Source organism: Lepidochelys kempii, chromosome 1 (assembly GCF_965140285.1).
Source record: "Lepidochelys kempii isolate rLepKem1 chromosome 1, rLepKem1.hap1, whole genome shotgun sequence".
In the NCBI taxonomy this organism is placed as follows: Eukaryota; Metazoa; Chordata; order Testudines; family Cheloniidae; genus Lepidochelys; species Lepidochelys kempii.
Window position 1 is genome coordinate 82,049,294 of NC_136380.1, and position 18,308 is coordinate 82,067,601.

The following is an 18,308-nucleotide window of genomic DNA, read 5'->3' on the forward strand; positions in this document are numbered from 1 at the left end:
TTTCAATGTATTCAGTAATAACTGTGCACTAACATTGACTCTGCGCCCTTGCCTGTAATATAGTGCCCTGACTATGCAATTCAGCTACATGGTTAAAACTGTGAATGCATTAAAATAAAGATACATTTAGAGATGTACTGAGAATTATAGTAGCTCACAATTTGCTATTTTTAATAGGAAAGGTTACAGATTTTAAGTCAGTTTAAATTAGCTCAATTTAATTGATTTGATTAACAAAGTATAATTTTTGGAGATCTGGAGCCATAGCATATGTTACCTTGTATTCTCCAGTAAATTCTACAGTACATTAGAACAGTACAAAATCAAGGAAAACACACCAAAGATGTCTGGCAGTGTAATTCTCCAGGAAGAAAGCAATGCTTCAGTGAAACATTCCTATCCACAAATCTTGGAGATTTTACAGAATAAAATATACCAGTTCATTAATTAGGGATGTTACAGCCATTCCCCACTATAAAGGCTTCTTAAAGTCTTCCTTAATCCCCATTCTCATTCAGTTCAGATCCATCCTCCCCTAGTGGTTCTCATTAACATATCAAGCTTTATATTCCAGTTCCTCCATTGGAGGAGAGCTGTAGGAACAGTATTTGACTGATCTACTATGTTACTATGGTAACCTTGCTCTGTAGTTATTTGTGTCACTATGTAAACTATAAGTAGCCTGGAAAACAGAGGCTAAATTTATCCCTTTATCCCTGATGTAACCAATCCTACAGTTTCATGAACCTACAAATTCTGCTAAATGTACATATCCAATAGTGCTCAACAGAAACATCATTTTCTGTTAAAAATCCTGCATTAATGCTATAATTTTGGCAAAAAATATTTATGCCACACCAAGGAAAATTAACAGTAAATCTATTGTCTAATAATGATGAAGTTCACCAAAATAATATTAAGGTAATATTTTAGCTTCAGTGTGAAATACTTTACTGTCATGTAATTTTACTCAGAACTGTAACATTTAAATGCATTTTTAAAGATACATATTTACTTGGATTTTGTTTGTTCTCTGGAGAGATGTGAAAGTATTAATGAATTAATCCCCATTTAAAATGACCGGACCATGATACTTAATTCACCTGCCTTGTCTTCTGTAGGGTAAGAGTACAGCATTCTATTCATTCTTATGTGATTCTTAAATACGGATTCTTATTAATATTTATGAGGGCACGATAGCTATCAAATCCTCTTCATTTTGAGAGGGCTGTATTAGCAAGCAAAAACATATAACTGGAACAGTCAAGTATGCTATTGGATACTACAGTTTACATTTTATGGCAAATCAGTCCTTGATTTTCTTTGCCATCCACATAGGATCCAAGTTGTGGTAAATCACCCCTTTTGAGGAGAACTGTAACTGACTCACTGTGGAAGCTGTCATTGCTAGCAGGAGCATCATTTGGAGGGAGGTTAGCTGAGATGGCTGTAAGGTGCAACGAATGTTAAGTCCACAGGGCAGTTTATCATGCAAGAGTCTTTGGAGCAGGGGGACTGGAATCTGGAGCTCCCAGGCTACAGAGTCATTCTCTCTGTCTCTGGTTCAGTGACTGTTTGAAGCAGTTGTTCAAAGTGAAACCGTGTCAACAGGAGAGACTGAGAGAGACACCCATCCTCCTCATTCAGAATATTGCATAGCTCAGTGGTTAGGGCACTGTCCTGAGAGGTGGGAGACCCCTGTTCAAATAATTTCTCCCTGTCAGACAGAGAGGAGAATTGAATCCGAGTCTCCCACATCCCAGATGAGTGCACTAACCACTATGCTAAAAGTTTCTGGTCACTTGGAGCAGAAGGATGATTTTGAATGGGTCCTGATCTAGTAGGTATGCACTGAGGGTACTGAATTGGGCCCCGCATGCAAGATAGGCGCTCCTCCACCTATCTCCCCCCAGTTTGAGTATTGCACTGGGGCTTCGGCATCCAGATCTCTAGAGTGGGGCAGCAGTGCCCATGCTCAGAGGCCACAGTTTAGGAAACTTTTGCAGCAAAAATGTAGGCACCTACAGGGTCAGGCAGCGGCTGAGTGGGGTTTTTGTGGATCACAGTGGTGCCTAAAATTGGGACTTAAGTCCCTTTGTGGATCTGGGCCAAAGTGCCAAACATGACTCTTTGGTATAGTTGGGAATGAGTCCGCCACTGGGCTTCTGTGTATGTTGGCCCCTCTATTTCTTGCAAAGGACATGCAGAGCCCTGGGGCTTCATTAATCTCCCTAAAAAAGAAAAAGAGGACTTGTGGCACCTTAGAGACTAACAAATTTATTTGAGCATAAGCTTTTGTGAGCTACAGCTCACTTCATTGGATGCATTCAGTGGAAAATACAGTGGGGAGATTTGTATACACAGAGAACATGAAACAATAGGTGTTACCATACACACTGTAACAAGAGTGATTAGGTAAGGTGAGCTATTACCAGCAGGAAGCCCGAGGGGGGGAGTGGGGGAAGAAAACCTTTTGTAGTGATAATCAAGGTGGGCCATTTCCAGCAGTTGACAAGAATGTCTGAGGAACAGTGGGGAGGGGGGGAGTGGAATAAACGTGGGGAAATAGTTTTACTTTGTGTAATGACCCATCCTCTCCCAGTCTCTATTCAAGCCTAAGTTAATTGTATCCAGTTTGCAAATTAATTCGAATTCAGCAGTCTCTCGTTGGAGTCTGTTTTTGAAGTTTTTTTGTTGAAGAATTGTCACTTTTAGGTCTGTAGTCGAGTGACAAAAGAGATTGAAGTGTTCTCCGATTGGTTTTTGAATGTTATAATTCTTGACGTCTGATTTATGTCCATTTATTCTTTTACGTAGAGACTGTCCAGTTTGACCAATGTACATGGCAGAGGGGCATTGCTGGCACATGATGGCATATATCACATTGGTAGGTGTGCAAGTGAACGAGCCTCTGATAGTGTGGCTGATGTAATTAGGCCCTATGATGGTGTCCCCTGAATAGATATGTGGACACAGTTGGCAACGGGCTTTGTTGCAAGGATAGGTTCCTGGGTTAGTGGTTCTGCTGTGTGGTGTGTGGTTGCTGGTGAGTATTTGTTTCAGGTTGGGGGGCTGTCTGTAAGCAAGGACTGGCCTGTCTCCCAAGATCTGTGAGAGTGATGGGTCATCCTTCAAGATAGGTTATAGATCCTTGAGGATGCGCTGGAGAGGTTTTAGTTGGGGGCTGAAGGTGATGGCTAGTGGCGTTCTGTTCTTTTCTTTGTTGGGCCTGTCCTGTAGTAGGTAACTTCTGGGTACTCTTCTGGCTCTGTCAATCTGTTTCTTCACTTCCGCAGGTGGGTACTGTAGTTGTAAGAATGCTTGATAGAGATCTTGTAGGTGTTTGTCTCTGTCTGAGGGGTTGGAGCAAATGCGGTTGTATCGTAGAGCTTGGCTGTAGACAATGGATCTGTGGTGTGGTCTGGATGAAAGCTGGAGGCATGTAGGTAGGAATAGCGGTCAGTAGGTTTCCGGTATAGGGTGGTGTTTATGTGACCATCGCTTATTAGCACGGTAGTGTCCAGGAAGTGGATCTCTTGTGTGGACTGGTCCAGGCTGAGGTTGGTGGTGGGATGGAAATTGTTGAAATCATGGTGGAATTCCTCAAGAGCTTCTTTTCCATGGGTCCAGATGATGATGATGTCATCAGTGTAGCGCAAGTAGAGTAGGGGCATTAGGGGACAAGAGCTGAGGAAGCATTGTTCTAAGTCAACCATAAAAATGTTGGCATACTGTGGGGCCATGCGGGTACCCATAGCAGTGCTGCTGATTTGAAGGTATACGTTGTCCCCAAATGTGAAATAGTTATGGGTGAGGACAAAGTCACAAAGTTCAGCCACCAGGTTTGCCGTGACATTATCGGGGATACTGTTCCTGATGGCGTGTAGTCCATCTTTGTGTGGAATGTTGGTGTAGAGGACTTCTACATCCATAGTGGCCAGGATGGTGTTTTCAGGAAGATCACCGATGGATTGTAGTTTCCTCAGGAAGTCAGTGGCATCTCAAAGATAGCTGAGCATGCTGGTAGCGTAGGGCCTGAGGAGGGAGTCTATATAGCCAGATCATCCTGCTGTCAGGGTGCCAATGCCTGAGATGATGGGGCATCCAGGATTTCCAGGTTTATGGATCTTGGGTAGCAGATAGAATACCCCTGGTCGGGGTTCCAGGGGTGTGTCTGTGCAGATTTGTTCTTGTGCTTTTTCAGGGAGTTTCCTCTGAAGCATCTGGCACATTAGTAACATTTCCTTAACTCTCACATTCAATCAGCGTGTGCTTGACATGACTAAAGTAAGTAATTTCAATTTAGTTATATCATTTTAAAATTATATATATTTTAACACTGAAAAATTAAAACTTAAAACTAACCTTTCTAGTCATATATTCTTTTATGTTGCATCTCTTCCCCACCTGTATTTTTCCTCCTTGTGTCTAAAAATTATTTGTGTGTATTATGTATAATTTAGATAGTAGGCTCCTCAGGGCAGGGGCCTTACCATCTTATACCCATATGATGGTATATAACTACTAAAGGAAACATAGATAGACACACTTTTTCCTTCAGATCTGTGTGATGGATCTTATTCATGCTGTGTTATCACTATCCTGTGCCTGTTTGTTATGTGATGTTCCCCTTTCAATGAGGCACTGAGAGGATTATTTTGCCCTTTGCCTTGAGCAATAACTTTATGATATGAGATAATTGTAACACCTATGATAATAGTTACTCTTTTTTGTTCGTTGCAAATATTTCAAAACCTGCATTAAGCAGTATGTTCAACAGGTGATACAGTTTGTCTATTATAAATCATCCTCAAGGTTCCCAGTATAATTTTATTCAACTGTCTATTAATGATCTCCTTTAGTAGGCAAGCAACGTAGGTGTCTTAGGGTTAGGTAAAGACTATACATAAAGTCCACACACAGTGAAACCTATCTAAAAGCATCTGTCAGTATTGGATACACTGGGCCAGATACAACTCTAATGCACCTCTGCTGACTTAATCTGAATTATACCAGGAACGAATTTGTGCCAGTATGTTTAAAATAATTAATGAAGGGATTGCCACAAAGAATTTAAATAGAATATAATGAATCTATAACAGAATAACTTCAATTATTAATCAGTTCTAAAATTCACAAGCTGTTTTGGAGTATTTGAAAAGTCGCTCAGACACTATGGTCATGAGAGCCTTATAAAACTTGGATAGAGATCTTACTCAGCTGCCAAATTGCCTCTAGTTCTGCTGGCTGCTGCCTTGAACTTCAATGTCAGACTGTAGGAGTACTGTAAACACTGCAGAGGTGTTAAGCCTGTCTTTTTTGCAGGCTGTGTAGTAAACGCGGGTTGAGTAAGATGTTTCAGTGGTGTGTATGTGAATGAAGGGAGGTACTTTGAGAGCAAGTCTACAAAGAGTAGTCTTACTAAGTAACTTTTGTCTTGGAAGGAGATGGGGGTGGAGGTGAAGAGACCAAGCTCCAGCTTTCCATTGTCTATTTTATGCAGGTGTTTTCAGCATCTTTCATTGTTCAAGCTGCCCTAACCACTGCTTTTCAAAAGGAAATGAAATGCCACAATTTCAGAAATCATGGGGTTTGATTCTGTCTAGCTAATGATCATTCCCATAGTCATCCCATTTAATATGAGATGAAAGTTGTAATTTAAAAACAATCCAGTGGAACAATGAAAAAATGTAAAAGTGACTTTCTGCTTTTTCATTGACTGCTGCCATTTCTAGAGCCTTCTGCTGTTTTTAAGGTGGAGGTTGAAGCTGCCATGGATAGGGCAATACTTGGGCAGGGATGTGCTGCTACACAAAATATGTTTGCAAAGGGTGATGTTCCAATTACATGCAAACAGCATATATGGAGAGTGGATACCATTATGACCTGTGCCTCAGTTCTTACAACGCACAAGTGTAGCTTTTCCACACTGATGTATATGTCCTTCCCACTGGCTATTTATAACAGCACATGTACTTAGATAGTGACTTATGGTTCTGAGCTATGTTTTTGAGTAAGTGGCCTAAATTTGCGTAGTTACATTTTAGTTAGTAATATGTGGTGAGAGCTCCTTGCCTGATTTAAATGTGGGACTCAGGTAGATGAGAGATTAACCTTTTCACTTTCAACATAGGCTGAATCATACTGAGAATTTCTTTCTCCATTAAATCTGACATATGGTCACCTGAATGTTAGTACTTCTGGAGGGGCATTGGGGTCTCCTTCAGGGAACGTGAGGTAAAGACTCCTGTCAGGCAATAACAAATTTAGATGGTAGCTGTATATATCTATATATTCCATTTTTGTAATATTCTTGTTTGGGAATTAAGATGCATTGCCAACTTTCATTTAAAAAAATAAAAGTAATTCATAAAAAGAACAACACATTCACTCCCTCTTGTAATGGTGGTGTATTTTGTGAGAACATATAATATATGGAATATTACCAACATGCCAAAACTTTGACAATAGGAATTTTTTTAACCTTTCTGCAAAGTCAGACACCCTAATTTTTCAAATGATTATTATGAAATCAACAATAGCTTGGAGTTCTTCCAGGCTGATGGAATTGAGAGTCTATGGTCTTGTCTAAACATACAAGTTGTACTGCTTCAAATGTACTGCTACAGTTAAGGTGGTACAACTTTCCTAATGTGGGTGCAATTATGTTGGTATAAAAATGCTAATACTGGTGTAGCTTATACTCATATGGGAAAAGGAATAAACTATCCTGGTATAAAGGTGTCTTATACTGGCATAACTGCTTCCATATGAAAAGTTGTATCACTATTTTTGGTCAAACAAAAAAACCCCACACCTATCTCTGACATATTTACACCAATACAAATACTTACACTGAGATCCTCTATAAAAAAGTTAGCTATTTCTTGTGCTCATCTGCTTTTTTCCTAGTATTTGTACTTGATGGTAATTATCCCTGGCCTGAAGCCTTTAGTAAACTCTATTACTATATATAAATAAGAATCTTTCAGTTGTGTCTAATCTAGCCTCTCACCCTGCTTAAGTATCCCACTAAAACATCACTAGGTCTTCCTTTCTGGCTGTCTCACTTTGATGCCTTCCTAATTTATCTTCCCTTTCTAGGTAATATATTTGGGCAGACTACTAGAATGTGACATGGGACACCACTCACTCACCCACAAGACTGTTGGGTACCTAGTTACTAAAAAAGTAGGATTGATCCTGGAGCAGGTATAGAGTGTATGGTGCTAATAACTGCTGTCACATCTGGGCTTGGCTGAAAAGGCTGATTGTTATAAAAAGTAGCTTTTGACTTTCAAGACTGCTTTTTCTTCTGAAAATTAACACACAAATTTCTGGTGAGAGAGTTTTGCACCAAAGCAAAATACGAAAAAGGCCCCATGTTAACTGCCTTTATACTGAGTGAGAGATTCTGCATCTCATTTCTAGTATACATGGCACCCGATAGTTTTAAAGTTAGAAGTGCTGGTTTGCATCTCTTCTGTTCAATGATATAAATGATGTGCCATTGCAGAGCTGCTGTGAAGAGATCCAAATGCATTATTTCTTGTAGTGTTTACAAGGTCATACTTCTCCTCAAAGCAGAATTGAATGAATTGCTGTCCTTTATTCAGTGATCTTTCCCAGTCCACATCCCCTCAAAATATTCTAAACAACTTTTCCTCTGCATTTAAAGCTCTGAAATTCTCTGTGCTATGCAGCACATTGTGTTTTGGCACTGTATAAATGGGTTTTCACAGTCAGCTGCAGACCTCTTCAATTTCATCATCCTTGGCTTCTGTTGGTGCAAGGCTTAAATGAGGGCTCCTTTGAAAGAAACCTGGCATTGATTAGTCTGGATCGCAACAGGAATGAAAACGCAGGCTAATTCAGAATAAATGCTGTTCCTTTCTCGACTTACTTTTTCTTTCTCATTTACACATTTACAAAGTCTGTTACAGGAGTGTTGAAGGGGCCCTGAACAGTCAGTCAATGCTCAGAAAGGCCTGTTATGTCAATCTTCGTCTCATGAAAATCCTGAATTACTTACTACGTTTCAGGGTGCGATTCCTTTTGATCCAGAATTTGGATGTTCCAGCTGGAAATTTGTAGTTGTTTTTGTAACCTGAAACTGCCCTTGTCCATGCTGATGTTATTAGGACAGTGATGTCTTCTGAGGTTTTAGTTCAACTTCATTATTGAAGTGTCAGTGTATTCAAGGGTTTTGTCAACCTTTTCTTGGTTGTATAGTGACTGACTTAAGACCTGAGGGGCTTATCTCTTAATGACTGCAAGTCATTATTTAAATAGAATGACCGCAAGTCTTCTAAAATTATTGTGGCTGTTGGCTTGCTGGACCAGAAAGCCATATCTCTTGTAGAATAGTTTTCACCTTTGTATTAATGGATGTGCGAACACAAGCAGAGCTTTCCCACTGTAAAAGTGGTAAAAAAAAAAAAAGTACTGTAATATTTAAAGCCACAGCCTATTTGCGGGTGTTGTGCAAAAGGGCTGTGCAGCCATAAGAATTCATGGTGGCCTTCTGGGTAACTCCGTGAGAATGCCTTTGGGAACTATGCAGCAGCACACACCAGCTGGATGGGTTCTGCCAGACTTCTACAGGTGCAGTCATTGTCCCCATGAACTGATACAGAGGGATTGGGAGCTCTGGCCACAAACACTACTGCTCTCTTTGTGGGTGTAAGAGGGTAGCTGACTTATTAAATTAAATTCGGGCTGGCTCTCTTGTTCCAGTCCAGGGGTGCCCTAGTATGGTGTAATTAGGACAGAGGAACTGCCATTGGGAGTTAGTAATGGGAGAGAGCCCAAAGGACAGAAAGTTCAGAGTCCTGAGCGTCTAGAGTCCTAGAGCAGAGCTGGCTGGGAACTTCAGGGAGGGAATGCCTCAGCTCTTGGAATCATCACTCAGTGAGTTACATCTTAATTTAAGCAGTGTTTACACTGAGGTTTTTCTCAGTCTCTCACTGTTATACGCCACCGCTGGAGCTACACTGGTGGTAGAAATGGTGAAAGCACTACAGTAAATAGCTGCCAGACCTGTTCTGAGAGAGATTAGATTAGACAGAGGCATGAACACTGGCAGATGCTTTATAGTACATTTTTGCTACCATAGGTGTAGCTTCATCAGGCAACTGTAGGAGTTTTTAAGAAAAAGCTCACTGCAGACAGACTGGGTCTTGCAAATGCTGATTCATCTAACTAGTCCTGCAGGTAATCCCATTGAAGTTATTATGCTATGTGTCTTTATAAATAACCATCAAATCTTAACTGTAGTTTTTAACCTGAGCGGTAGGGATCTATAGCCTATTACCACTCCCTTCAGTCAGCCAGTTGCCCTAACTGAAGGAATTTGCAAGACATCAGTCTTGATTACTTACTTTAATCCTGCCAAGCAGATGCTGCATGAGAGAGAGAGAGAGAGAACTAAGGAAGTGTTACCTGTGTAAACTTTAATATATCATCCAGGTTACATTTTATGGAAGAAGCGTTTGTTCCAGGAGAACCATAAAGCATAGCCAAACAGATCAGTCACACAGATCACAACATATATAATTTATTAGGATTATTCAACTTTGTTCTATAAATCGGAGTAATTGACAGGGTGGGTAAATACAGTGTAGAACTCATATTTTATTACAGAAGAAGTATCTCTTTTTTGTTCATGTCCCTTTAGACAGGAAATGAAATTACACCCTCCTCCCCAAGCCAATCAACACTCTATTCCCCAGTGTACTGAGAATAGCTTATAAGGAAAAAAATGCAGTTAGCTGAGGAGGTATTAATTAAAATTTAAGATTAATTTAAAACATTGGATGTTGTCTGAGAGTTGCCGTAAGTTTGGGTTTTATTTTATTGTCATGATTTCCAGATGAAAATAAATAACTCGCCCTGCCAGAGAAATGGCATATCTGTGATCTGTTTCTTTCCTTAGCCCAGACTGCGATTCCCGCACAAACATCCTCCTTCTCACCCTGCGGCCTGATCTCACCTACCCTCTGCTCTGAGTGTAGTAGGATGAAGATTTCTAAGGGAGCAATGATGAAGAATAAAGGATAGACTATCCGAAGGAATTCTTCTTTATCTGAAATTTCTGGACACTGTCTGGGAGTATAAGTTAGCTAAAATAAACTATGTTTACCTGGAAAGAATTTTAAAATACATATTGAAATTTACCTAAACCAGGGTTGAAAATCAGAAGTGTTTTTAATGCAGTTTCTTTCTTCTCCATTAACAGAGAAATGTCAGCCACTAGGGAAAACACTCAAACATAGAAAAGCTGTGACTTCAAGAAACCCTCCCTCCTCCCCAGTTTATATGTGGCCAGCCCTTAGAATAGCAACAACAAAGCCCTCTTTGATTATACTTTTGTGCTATTCTTAAATACTGCATTGTGATACTAAGACAATGTAACGTTTTGAGCTCTATAAGTACCTAAGATAGAGATTTCTTGAATATGTATTAATTTAATATTTCAATCTATTTTGTTTGTATTTTTAACTTCCGTACCTATTATGCAATATTTGGTAGGAAACCACTGGATTCTTTTTAACATTTGACTCTAATATTAATACAGGAAGAGCTGTAGCAGTTTGGGTGTTAGATTGAACTTCTTTGGAGCAGGTGCTTGTATATATTTATATAAAAACATATAACTATATTAATAGCATTTAATTTTTTATAGGCAGGTATCTCCAACAAAACCTGGCATATTTGCTGCTGAAAGAAGAATCACAACAGAAAGAACAACAAGGTAGGGCCGACATACCGTTAATTGTAAATTGTGACACAATTTTTATAAGGCAGGAGTGGCCAAAATTTTTTTATTGCAGACTTTGGGTACAATTTTTCAAAAACCTCTAAGTGAGTGAGGCTCCGAATGGGATCACACCGACGTGAACTAGGCACCTTTTTAGTTTGCGCCAATTAACAGTAGGATATTCCAGCAAGATCTATATGGGGCAGTTAGAGCACAACATGGTAGAGCACTTTGCAGTTCATACCCCTTGTAGAGTACTCCGCAGCACTGTGTAGACAAGCTCTAAGTCTCTTTAAAAGTCAACGGGACTTAGGATCCTAAGTTACTTAGGCACTATTGAAAACTTTATCTTTCATCTTAATAGTGAGACTGTCTCTTGGAACATCCCTGATTGCTCAGACCAACTTGTCTCTTACTGATGAGCAAATAACATTTGTGTGGCAACTAAAGTAATTACATGGAAAAGTAATAGAAAGTATTTTAATCTTGCTTTTAGATGGCTTTTTGTGTTACTTAGCCTTTTGAAACAAGCAGGAGAGTTGGAATCATGTGACCAGCAAGCTCTTTCTGGAGAATAGTTTAAGAATCACTACTATATGGAAAATAATAGTCATATATATCCTATTCCCTCCCCCCCCCCCCCACCCTGCCACACTATATTCTTGAATACTTTAAAAAAAACAAACCAAAACCCCACCATCCAATGCTCTGTCTTTAGGGATTACGTCACAAAGCAATGGTGAGGATAAACTGAGTTTCATGTGTAATCTCATGACTCCAGGAGCTGCAGCTTTAAGAAAAACACCAAATATCAGGATAGAATCATGAGTCGGCAACCTGGCGGCACTAGCACTATTAGCTGCTTTCCTCCTGCAGGCTCCCGTCCCTATTCTGTCCACCCACTCTGTTTCCCCATTTGCTCTTCCTCCCTTCAGCAGCTCCTGCTCCTCCCTTACTTATAGATTCATAGATTCATAGATATTTAGGTCAGAAGGGACCATTATGATCATCTAGTCTGACCTCCTGCACAATGCAGGCCACAGAATTTCACCCACCACTCCTAAAAAAGACCTCACACCTATATCTGTGCTATTGAAGTCCTCAAATTGTAGTTTGAAGACCTCAAGGAGCAGAGAATCCTCCAGCAAGTGACCCATGCCCCATGCTACAGAGGAAGGCGAAAAACCTCCAGGGCCTTCCAATCTGCCCTGGAGGAAAATTCCTTCCCGACCCCAAATATGGCGATCAGCTAAACCCTGAGCATATGGGCAAGATTCATCAGCCAGATACTACTTCCTGTCCCCCTGTAGTTCTGGTCTCCCTTGTCCTCCCCAGTACCCTGTCCCCTATCTCCCCACCCTCCAGTAGGTCCTGCCTTGTTTCCCAACTGCCCCCATGGTTCCTGTCACTTCACACATTCCCAGAAGCCCCTCACCTTTCCTGCCTGTGGAGCACTCATGTCATGTCACCAATGCTACCTCTTCCCCTTTCTGTTGCTCCTTGTGTCTGAGAAACTGCAGGGCAATTTGAAAGCAGCCAAAGGGGAAGGCAGAGAGGTCTTCATCTTGCACCTGCATGCTTCATCAGGCACCACAGTAGCCCCTGTAGTGGCAGCAGTCCAAGCCCTCCTGCTTTCTAGAGCCCAAGTGAATGTGTAACATTCATTCTGGGATGCAGGAATGTGTGAAGGTCTGCCTACATACATTAGTGTCACATGAGATCTGTGGCATTTGACATGTCTTCAATTCCAGGATCAGGGTTTAATTAAGACAAGATGTAACAAGTGCCTGACTCCCATTGACTGCAATAGGCTTTGGATCAGGCCCCAGGTGAGTTAGAAACAACTAGGGCTATGTTAGGGCTATACACTAGAGACTTACAGCGGCACGCTATCAGCGTAATTAAACCATCTCAAATGAGCAGCGGTAGCTATGTGGGCGGGAGAGCATCATCATGAGATAGGCTTAAAAATAATAAATTTTGGATTCTTTTAATCCGCCTTCTTTTTTGAGCCTTAAGGTTTGTTTTCAAGCATTTCTCTACAACCAGGGGCTAGAAACTTACTTTTCTTTTAATGAAAGCTGAGATTCTCACATAATCAAATGAATCTGGAGCTTTAAGAAAAACATTAAATACCATGAGACTTGTGATAACATAGTGAGAGTTGGCAACACTGTGTTAGTGGCCACAAATATATCAGAATTACAAACATAACAAATTTGAACTTACCCGTGATTCTAGAAGAATATGTAGAATACATATTTATTAATAGCTCTTACGTAATGTTAGACAATTGATGTTGAATGTCCTCTGAGTCCCTCATGCTAATTTTGTTTGATCCTTAAAGAAGACAAGATCTTGGTAATCCCAAAGTGAATCCCACAGCTGACAAATGACAAGGGGAAATCTTGCAGAGCCCTTTGTCTTTATCTTTCACGAAATGTGTGTTTGAAGATAGAACTGTTTAATGTGCAGCTATTGGAACGTCAAGTAATAAGACATGCAACACTGTGCACTAGGAGAATGAGACTGCGCTCTACAGGAAGTCAGAGTGTTACTGTAGTGGGAATTGCTGTTTTCTTGTTGTCCTCTATTTAAGAACAGCTTTATACTTCCAACCCAACTCTCATTTCCTTCACAAATCAATGATACAAGATATTAACCTAATTAAAGTATACAGGCAATGTTAGGATTGATTTTTAGGTACAGCTGGTTGCAAAAGTTTTTGACCAAAAATTTTACATTAGAAAATGCAGTTTACTGAAATGGAAACATTTTGCAAACACACGTTGAAATAGGAAATTATAATAAGGTAAAAATGTTTCATTTTGACTCATTTCATTTCAACATTTATTATTACCATAATTTATTATCATATATTACATTATTTTATATTGCTTCAACATTTTTGAAATGAAGTGATTCAGTGCTACTGAAACTAAATATTTGAATAGCTCTGTAATCAGAATTTGTTTGGAATTTTCATTCTGCAATAAATATTAAAATTTTCAGCTTTTCTTTCTGATTTGGAATGAAAATACATTTTGACAAGTGACAATTTTCCATGGAACAGAAATTCTGTTTTCCAACCAGCTGTAATTTTATGGAGAGCAAACTTTAAATTGTGATATGTCAGACAATGGAAGTGTTGTCTGCCAGCTAGAGACGAGAGGGTCTAGAATGAGTGGGTTTATCCAAGTAACATGCCTCCCAGTTCATAGCTGGACATGCTGTCCCACCAACACAGTGAGAATTAAATCAGAATTCTGCTGGTCCAGAGGGGTGACTGTTGAATCTTCTTGGCTTGTATTGAATAGTCTTCCCTCTGATTAGCTTCTTCTAGTTTATGCTATGTTTTTTTTTCTCAGCAAGGACTCATTCTTCATACATCATAGTAATATTCTGCTGATTTTATGATTCAGTAATCTCATGGTTTAAAGTTCATTGCTGGCTAAAAGGCATGCAATTTTTTTTAAAGTTATTGAAGTAGGGGTTTTTAAATCATGATTATGAATGCTAAGAAGGCATTTACCCTTTTGTTGCATATGTTAGGTGTAGTTGGTTGTTTCTAAAACATAATCAGGTGTTACTTGGATCAAATGGAAATACCTGAATGGGTATATATTTACAGGTTATATATCATTGAATTAGCAATGTAGGCTTTCAACTTTGCCATCAATTTAACTCCATCTTTCTTGAAAAATGTGTCAATAACCTCTTTACTTTAAGCAAGTCCTTAATTTTAGCAAATGGACAATTGTATGTACTGACTGTGACCTGCTCTGGTTTTGCTTTATCTTTTATAGGAGCCAAGATCTTGATAATCTAAAAAAAAATCCCACAACTCACACAGATGACAAGGGGTAAGTCTTGGAAGCATCTCGGTTTCTATTTTTCTGATGCAGGTGGTAGTGTATAACTATTGGAGTTTGAAAAAAGACTAATATTAAAATCCATAAAGTCCTTAAAGGACTAAAAAGTAGCACCGGCTGTTCAGAAGTACAGGATGGCATTAGAATGTAAATAATAGCAATGATGAAATAACACTTATGCACTATTAACTAATCAGTCAGCACCCAGGTGCTGGGACTAGGGATGATGGGGGTTCTGCCGTACCCCCGGCTTGAAGTGGTTTCCATTATATATAGGGTTTATGGTTTGGTTCAATGGCTCTCAGCACTCTCACTACACAAATTTTTCCAGCACCCCAGCCCAGGAGGGTGTGTGTGTGTTTGTGTGAGAATCATTGGCAATCTCCATGCACGTTTATAGCTGCCTCAGAGTTCATCAGTGTCCAGCACAACTTCCTATGTAACTTTAGATATATTTTGTAGGGGATTAAACAAAATTTTGAAGAACTCAGAATAGCTGTGTTTGCCAGAGACAGAGCAGAGTTAAGCAGTTAATAAATTGCCCCACATTCTAAAGGGACTGACTTGTGTGTTGGACCTCAATGTCAATAGAGAGAGATTCAGACCAAGGTCCTTGTTGTCCATAAACCATTTTAGGAATGAGCTAAAGCAGGAAGCTGCCACACTACTTTGCTAGTAGGAGCTAGACAATGATCTCCACACTTAGGAGCAGTTTCAGAGTAGCAGCCGTGTTAGTCTGTATTTGCAAAAAGAAAAGGAGTACTTGTGGCACCTTAGAGACTAACAAATTTATTTGAGCATAAGCTTTCATGAGCTACAGCTCACTTCATCGGATGCATTCAGTGGAAAATACAGTGAGGAGATTTATTTACACAGAGAAGATGAAACAATGGTGTTACCATACACAATGTAAGGAGAGTGATTATTTAAGATGAGCTAATACCAGCAGGAGAGCAGGGGGTGGGGTGGGGGCGGGAGCCTTTTGCAGTGATAATCAAGGTGGGCCATTTCCAGCAGTTGACAAGAACGTCTCAGGAACGGTGTGTGGGGGGGAATAAACATGGGGAAATAGTTTTACTTTGTGTAATGACCCATCCACTCCCAGTCTCTGTTCAAGCCTAAGTTAATTGTATCCAATTTGCAAATGAATTCCAATTCAGCAGTCTCTCATTGGAGTCTGTTTTTGAAGTTTTTTTGTTGAAGAATTGTCACATTTAGGTCTCTAATCGAGTGACCAGAGAGATTGAAGTGTTCTCTGACTGTTTTTTGAATGTTATAATTCTTGACGTCTGATTTGTGTCCATTTATTCTTTTACGTAGAGACTGTGCAGTTTGGCCAATGTACATGGCAGAGGGGCATTGCTGGCACATGATGGCGCATATCACATTGGTGGATGTGCAGGTGAACGAGCCTCTGATAGTGTGGCTGATATGATTAGGTCCTATGATGGCGTCCCCTGAATAGATATGTGGACACAGTTGGCAACGGGCTTTGTTGCAAGGATAGGTTCCTGGGTTAGTTGGTTCTGCTGTGTGGTGTGTGGTTGCTGGTGAGTATTTGCTTCAGGTTGGGGGGCTGTCTGTAAGCAAGGACTGGCCTGTCTCCCAAGATCTGTGAGTGATGGGTCATCCTTCAGGATAGGTTATAGATCCTTGATAATGCGTTGGAGGGGTTTTAGTTGAGGGCTGAAGGTGATGGCTAGTGGTGTTCTGTTCTTTTCTTTGTTAGGCCTGTCCTGTAGTAGGCGACTTCTGGGTACTCTTCTGGCTCTGTCAATCTGTTTCTTCACTTCCGCAGGTGGGTACTGTAGTTGTAAGAATGCTTGATAGAGATCTTGTAGGTGTTTGTCTCTGTCTGAGGGGTGGGAGAAAATGCGGTTGTATCGTAGAGCTTGGCTGTAGACAATGGATCGTGTGGTGTGATCTGGGTGAAAGCTGGAGGCATGTAGGTAGGAATAGTAGTCAGTAGGTTTTCCGTATAGGGTGGTGTTTATGTGACCATCGCTTATTAGCATGGTAGTGTCCAGGAAGTGGATCTCTTGTGTGGACTGGTCCAGGCTGAGGTTGGTGGTGGGATGGAAATTGTTGAAATCATGGTGGAATTCCTCAAGAGCTTCTTTTCCATGGGTCCAGATGATGATGATGTCATCAGTGTAGCGCAAGTAGAGTAGGGGCATTAGGGGACAAGAGCTGAGGAAGCATTGTTCTAAGTCAACCATAAAAATGTTGGCATACTGTGGGGCCATGCGGGTACCCATAGCAGTGCTGCTGATTTGAAGGTATACGTTGTCCCCAAATGTGAAATAGTTATGGGTGAGGACAAAGTCACAAAGTTCAGCCACCAGGTTTGCCGTGACATTATCGGGGATACTGTTCCTGACGGCGTGTAGTCCATCTTTGTGTGGAATGTTGGTGTAGAGGACTTCTACATCCATAGTGGCCAGGATGGTGTTTTCAGGAAGATCACCGATGGATTGTAGTTTCCTCAGGAAGTCAGTGGCATCTCAAAGATAGCTGGGCGTGCTAGTAGCGTAGGGCCTGAGGAGGGAGTCTACATAGCCAGACAATCCTGCTGTCAGGGTGCCAATGCCTGAGATGATGGGGCGTCCAGGATTTCCAGGTTTATGGATCTTGGGTAGCAGATAGAATACCCCAGGTCGGGGTTCCAGGGGTGTGTCTGTGCAGATTTGTTCTTGTGCTTTTTCAGGGAGTTTCTTGAGCAAATGCTGTAGTTTCTTTTGGTAACTCTCAGTGGGATCAGAGGGTAATGGCTTATAGAAAGTGGTATTGGAGAGCTGCCTAGCAGCCTCTTGTTTATATTCCGACCTATTCATGATGACAACGCCACCTCCTTTGTCAGCCTTTTTGATTATGATGTTGTTTCTGAGGCTGTGGATGGCATTGTGTTCTGCATGGCTGAGGTTATGGGGCAAGTAATGCTGCCTTTCCACAATTTCAGCCCGTGCATGTTGGCGGAAGCACTCTATGTAGAAGTCCAGTCTGCTGTTTTGACCTTCAGGAGGAGTCCACCCAGAATCCTTCTTTTTATAATCTTGTTAGGAAGGTCTCTGTGGATTAGTATGTTGTTCAGAAGTGTGTTGGAAATATTCCTTGAGTCAAGGACGTCGAAAATAGGATTCTAGGTCACCACAGAACTGTATCATGTTCGTGGGGGTGGAGGGGCAGAAGGAGAGGCCCCGAGATAGGACAGATTCTTCTGCTGGGCTAAGAGTATGGTTGGATAGATTAACAATATTGCTGGGTGGGTTAAGGGAACCACTGTTGTGGCCTCTTGTGGCATGTAGTAGTTTAGATAGTTTAGTGTCCTTTTTCTTTTGTAGAGAAGCAAAGTGTGTGTTGTAAATGGCTTGTCTAGTTTTTGTAAAGTCCAGCCACGAGGAAGTTTGTGTGGAAGGTTGTTTTTTTATGAGAGTATCCAGTTTTGAGAGCTCATTTTTAATCTTTCCCTGTTTGCTGTAGAGGATGTTGATCAGGTGGTTCCGCAGTTTCTTTGAGAGCGTGTGGCACAAGCTGTCAGAATAGTCTGTGTGGTATGTAGATTGTAATGGATTTTTTACCGTCAGTCCTTTTGGTGTGATGTCCATCTGTTTGCATTTGGAGAGGAAGATGTCTGTCTGTATCTGTATGAGTTTTTTCATGAACTTGATAGATTTCCA

The 18,308-nt window shown here is 40.7% G+C and overlaps 1 protein-coding gene across 4 annotated transcripts in view; it reads left to right on the forward strand.

Annotated features, from left to right (window-relative positions):
* The window catches only part of SCEL (sciellin), an 83,449-nt gene that overhangs the window by 50,774 nt on the left and 14,367 nt on the right, over window positions 1-18,308 (forward strand). For all 4 annotated transcript variants that reach the window (XM_073326255.1, XM_073326349.1, XM_073326502.1 and 1 more), the window contains exons 12-13: window positions 10,685-10,753; window positions 14,566-14,622. In XM_073326255.1, coding sequence (XP_073182356.1) covers window positions 10,685-10,753; window positions 14,566-14,622 — 126 coding nt within the window. The remainder of the gene's footprint in view (window positions 1-10,684; window positions 10,754-14,565; window positions 14,623-18,308) is intronic.